Raw genomic sequence first — 6,019 nt, 5'->3', positions numbered from 1 at the left:
CGGGTATAATTTGTTAACGGTAAATTATTTTAAAAAACCAAAAGTACCAACGGTCATAAATTTTTTTTTTTCTCTATAAAATGAGTATAATTTTTCCATATTTTCACACACTTTCATTTGCATTTTGCCCCATTAATCTCATATATTGTGGAAAAAATCTAATGTCACTCAAACAAATTTTTTTTCTTCATTTCACTTCAATTTCAAATACCCTTTAATATGGATCGTAATAATTCAAATTACGGGAATAATATGAATTTCCCAAATAATAATAATAATAATGATAATAATGATAATAATAATAATAATAATAATAGTAATAATAATAATAATAATAATAATAACAACAACATATTTTAAAAACTTTAATAATAATTAAGTGTATAAATAGGAGAGAGAATATATGGTGGGGTATATGTAAATAGGAGAGAGAAAATGGGAAAGGAACTCGTTGAGCTGGAAATATTTAAGAAAGAGGATAAGAGCACCAGCAATGGAGAGGATTACTCTCCTTTTAGCCATCCTTTTTTGTACTTTTGAGAATCCTCTTGAATGCTGAAGTTGCTAAAAGTATCCTGAAGTGGGCAGTAAACTAGCATTTCCTTTTGACTAAAAGGAAACATTGCCTCGTCCTGTGTGCAAAAGCAAACAGAAGAAAAAGAAAAAAAAAAGGGAAAACTATCTGTTGGAAGCAAAATGCAAACCAACGTCAAAAACAACGGCCAAAAGCAAACATTTGACACTTGTCACAACGAGAGTGGTCACGTATTTTTTGTGACTTAAATATTTATAACGGCTACAATTTGTTAACGGTAACTTATTTCAGAAAACCAAAAACAACAACGGTCATAAGAAAATTTTCTGCATAAAATGAGTATAATTTTTCCATATTTTCACACACTTTCATTTTTTGCATTTTTCCCCATTAATCTTATCTATTGTCGAAAACATCTAATATCACTCAAACCATTTTTTTTTTCACAAATTTCACTTCCAATTTCAAATACCCTTCATATGGATCGTAATAATTCAAATTACGGGAATAATATGAATTTTCCAAATAATCCAAACTTTCAATATAATCAAAATAATCCTCCTTTTGACCCAAATTTATTGAGTAATCCTCATTTTCAAGCTGCTTTGCAATGGTTTAATAGTCAATCAAGACCGATAAATGTCAATAATATTCCACAATGTCCACCTTCTTTCCCTTTTCCTCAAAGTAGCTCGTCATCTCAACAATCTCTTGGTAATATACCGGGTTTTCCCATTTCTGAACATTTCACTCAGAACATGGATCAATCACCGGGAGGTTTTGGTGGTAGCAATGCAACTCCAATAGAGGAGAGTGGTGATGAACATGTGGAACAATTCGGGGGGGCGCAACATCTAGAAGACATTCATGATGTTGATGTCGAAATTGTTTCCAAACAAAATGTCAACACCACCGGGCAAAGGAAAACCAATCATGGAGCATAGTTGAAGACAAAGCACTTGTATCAGCCTACATAAACGCAGGGGGTGACGTAGTGAGAGGAACCAAGACAAAGAGAAGTGGGTTATGGGTTGACATCTATAACCGCTACGAACGTTCTAGAATAGAAAAACCCGATGAATTAAAGGTAAGAAACATTAAATCTATGCAAAATCGCTGGGATCATATCAATTTACATTGTAGTAAATGGGTAGATGCATATGGGTATCATTATCGAACCAAGGGTAGTGGTGAGTCCGAGCAAAATTTGGAGAAGTTTGCTCACAAAGATTATTACGCAACTAACAATAAGATGTTTTGTTTACTGCACTGCTTTGAGGAATTGAGAAAATATCCGAAATGAGATCCATCTTTGGCCAAAGATCAATCGAATATGTTACCCGGTGGCCAAAAAACGTCAGCCAAAAGTGGGGGAAGCGGTAAAAGATCACAACCTGATTCATCATCCGAGGTTGGAGGAAGAGGCCGGGTAAAAGACCTGCTGGAATAAAAGAAACGAAGATGAAAGGTAAAGCATCTACTACTTCATCTTCAAGTATAAATCTTGAAGCGTTAAACACAAATTTTAATGAAGTTGGTGATAAGTTGAATGATTTGGGTGGGCGACTTCTGGATCAGTTGAAGGAAAGAGATGAAATTAAAAAAGCACAAGTTGAAGAAAAGAAAAGGCAAGAGGACGAGGCCATGAAGTTTAGAATGTTAGAACGATTAATGTGGAAACCCGTTCTTGATAAAGTTGAATTAGAAATGTATAAGAAAATTAGAGCTGAATTCAGTAGTAGATTTTCGATTTGATTTAATTTACCTGATTGTACCGAGTAATCATGATTAGTTATTATGATTATGAGTTGTATGTTTTATTATTATTGTAATTTTGCAGAACTATTGTCAATGTACCTTTTTTATATGAATTTAATTTCTATGTATTAATATGAACTTTATGTTTACTAAATTGAGTTCAAGTCTGTTATTGTTACTTTATATTATTGTGATAATGTATAAGATTGCTACCCATGACATTTCATCTAACTAAAATCTTATCTTCTAACATCCTTTGCTTTATGACCACATATCATCATCTGAAATCTAATCTTCTGACTAACCTTATCGTTTTTTTGTCTAGATAATTTATCAGATTGCTCCCATGACATTTCATCTAACCGAAATCTTATCTTCTGACATCCTTTGTTTTATGACCACATATCCTTGGGAAAAATCTTATCATCTGACTAACCTTATCCTATTTTTATCTATAAAATTCATAATATTACTCCCAATAACATTACATCTACCAATATCAACCTTATTTTCCAAAAAAAAAAAAAAAAAACCCAAAGCCTTCTATTTCAATATTGTTTGGTAATAAACATAATATAAATTTCGATTCAAACTCTTCAAGTTCTTCTTCTTCCTCTTCAAGTTAACTGATGAAATCTATGATCAAATGGTCATGAATTTTATCAACGAGAGTCATCGATTACAAGTAATGCAAAATGCAGTACTTGTAGCTGTAAACAATTCAGTACAGCAAAATGAACAAAAACGTCAAAGAAAACGAAGAATAACTGTGCCGAGAAATCGTGAAGCAGCTCACGACAATTTAGTTTCAGATTACTTTAGTGACCAACCAGTATACTATGAAACCACATTTCGAAGGAGGTTTCGTATGCAAAGACCCCTTTTCCTTCGCATTGTCAACACATTAAGTGCAACTAACCGTTACTTCCAACAACACCCAGATGCTACCATGCGTCTTGGTGCTTCACCCCTTCAGAAATGCACAGCAGCCAGCCAGCCATATGTATGTTAGCTTATGGTTGTTCTGCTGATCAGGTAGATGAGTATCTGAAGCTCAGTGAAAGCACTATTAGAGAATGTCTTGCACAATTTGTCGACGGAGTAATTGCTCAATTTGCAACTGAATACCTTCGCAAGCCAACATTAGAAGATATCCAACGCCTCCTTGGAGAAAAGGAGGATAGAGGTTTCCCTGGCATGTTGGGCAGCATTGATTGCATGCATTGGGTTGGAAAAATTGTCCAGCTGGTTGGAAAGGAATGTATCAAGGAAGATCTAAAACGGCGACTGTTATTTTAGAAGCGATTGCTTCCAGGGATTTATGGATTTGGCACGCCTTCTTTGAGACGCCTGGATCCTGCAACGACATTAATGTAATTCAGCGTTCTCCGATGTTTAATGATATAATAAATAATCGTGCTCCACAAGTTTTGTTCACTGTTAACAGAAATAATTACAACAAAGGATATTATCTCACAGATGGGATTTATCCAAAATGGTCGACATTCATAGACGATATTGCAGTCCCACAAACCTTAAAGGATAAATTTTTCACTACACGTCAAGAGAGTGCTAGAAAGGATGTTGAGCGTGCATTTGGTGTGTTACAAGCTCGGTTTACAATAATTAGGAAGCCTGCTTTGACATGGAGTGTAGAGTTGATGTGGAAAATCATGATGACTTGCATCATCATCCACAACATGATAGTTGAAGACGAGCGTGATACATATTTAAACTATAAAGATTCACTTGAATTCGCTCAAGAACAGCCTGAAAATATGCCAGGGTCGTCCTCAACCAGAAACGCAACAACATTTACCGTAACTCCTGGGCAGTATGATCCTGAAAATTTTAGTAGATTAATAGCTTCAAGAGGGGAGATTCGCGATAGACAAGTTCATGAGGCATTAAAGAACGATTTGGTTGAGCATTTATGGGTAAGGTCAAGGAGCTCGGTTGAAAATTAGCATTTTAATAATTTTAATTTTTGTGTGTTATTTTCGTTGCTTATTTTCATCCGTGTATTTCATATTTTTAATTTATGTCTTTTAATTCATGTATTTCGTGTTTTACTAATCTATTATATTAATGTGAAAATTTATTAGTTGACGTAGTTTTGTTCGATTAATAATAATAATAATAATAATAATAAACATATTTTACAAACTAAAACAATAATTAAGTGTGTAAATAGGAGAGAGAATATATGGTGGGGTATATGTAAATAGAAGAGAGTATATGGAAAAGGATACTCATTGATGTTGGAATTATTTAAGAAAGAGGAAAAGCAAAAGGATGGAGATAGTGGGAAGTGATGTGGAAGAAAGAGAGTGTGATGTGTCAAGTGGAGGAAAAGAGAGAGATATTGGGAAAGGATTGTTGCATACTTTGATACTTTCCATTGCTGATGCTCTAAGTAAAAGGATGGAGATAGTGGAAAGTAATGTGGAAGGAAGAGAGTGTGATGTGTCAAGTGGAGGAAAGGAGAGAGAAATTGGGAAAGGATTGTAGTATCCTGACCAATATTGGTGCTCTTACAAAGTAAAACTTAGAAAAAGCTACACATACAAGCATTGTATGTGGGAGCCACATACAATTTGACATGTCACATTCTGATTGGGTGGTAAATTGGGGCCCAATATCTAATTATTTTTAAATTTTATTTGAATTCAAATGAAATTTCTAATTACCCTAATATTTGAAATTCAAAGTAACTGTCATTTTCAATGCACCTCAATAAATTTTGACTTAGATTTTTTTTTTTTTCAGTTTTCATTTCACTTGTTTTTCGTGAACACCTTCGAGAGCCCAGAAATTGGACGAAATGTCGATTCCTTCAAAAGACAAATCTAAACAAGTTAGTATTTGCATAAAATTATGATATATTTCTTCATCATGTAATTGATTTAGTCTTCTTCGATTTAATTTGGCTATTTTTTTTTCCATTTCTTCACCACCATGAATGTTGAACGGTGATCAGAATATTTTATGTTTTTGATTTTGGGTTTTTAATAGGATGTTTTTGATTAGTGAGGTTTGTAATTGGATGTTTTTCGATTTGGGAGTTTTGTAATCGGGGGTTTTTCGATTTGGGGGGTTTTAATTGGGGGTTTTCGATTTGGGGGTTTTGAAATTGGGGATTTTTTTTTATTGTTCATTTGTTAATTGAATTTTTATGTTGAGTATATTAGATGTATTGGGGGCTTTTAATTTGGGGGTTTGTTAATTGAGAGATTTCCGAATGGGGATTTTTTATTGTTCATCTTTTAATCGAATTTTTCTGTAGCGTAAATTGGGTGTAATGGGAGTTTTTAATTTGGGGGTTTTTTATTGGGGGATTTTCGATTTGAGGGTTTTGTAATTTGGGGCTTTTTCGATTTGGGGGTTTTAGTTGGGGGTATTGTAACTGGGGATTTATTATTGTTTATCTTTTAATCAAATTATTCATTATTTGCATACGATTTCATTTTATTTTTGATGGGAAGCAAAGAACCATATTATTAAGTAATAAGTGCTAAACAATCAACTATTACATTCTCATGAATCTCATGAGGATACTCTTCGAGCCAAACCCGAAACCTATCATAGAACTTGCGAACATGAGCTAAATTGTGAGCAGCTTAGTTCCCTCCTCGTTTGATAAAAATAAATTGAAAAACTACTACAATCCAAAGCTAGCTTCCTAACATAATTAAGAACGTATCCATACGTTAACGGTTGTGAAAC

At 33.7% G+C, this 6,019-nt stretch overlaps 1 protein-coding gene across 1 annotated transcript; it reads left to right on the top strand.

Moving 5' to 3' along the window:
• The first annotated feature begins 2,939 nt into the window (after positions 1–2,939).
• Positions 2,940–4,260, top strand: LOC145604018 (uncharacterized). Its single transcript, XM_081659974.1, has 3 exons — positions 2,940–3,296; positions 3,329–3,479; positions 3,539–4,260. The coding sequence occupies exons 1-3, from the start codon at positions 2,940–2,942 to the stop codon at positions 4,258–4,260; spliced, it is 1,230 nt and encodes a 409-aa protein (XP_081516100.1).
• The last annotated feature ends 1,759 nt before the right edge of the window (positions 4,261–6,019 follow it).

Source organism: Chenopodium album, chromosome 22, assembly GCF_948465745.1.
Source record: "Chenopodium album chromosome 22, dcCheAlbu1.1, whole genome shotgun sequence".
NCBI classification, from domain to species: Eukaryota; Viridiplantae; Streptophyta; class Magnoliopsida; order Caryophyllales; family Amaranthaceae; genus Chenopodium; species Chenopodium album.
The sequence above is the reverse complement of the archived record's forward strand: the minus strand, read 5'-3'. Positions and strand labels throughout refer to the sequence as shown.

Excerpts from the sequence above, each read along its gene's own strand:
- LOC145604018 (XM_081659974.1), top strand. The coding sequence starts at position 2,940 with ATGGTCATGAATTTTATCAACGAGAGTCATCGATTACAAGTAATGCAA. Across the intron at positions 3,297-3,328 it reads CAGCAGCCAGCCAGCCATAT|GTAGATGAGTATCTGAAGCT; the intron begins GTATGTTAGCTT and ends TCTGCTGATCAG. Across the intron at positions 3,480-3,538 it reads TGGAGAAAAGGAGGATAGAG|CTGGTTGGAAAGGAATGTAT; the intron begins GTTTCCCTGGCA and ends AAAATTGTCCAG.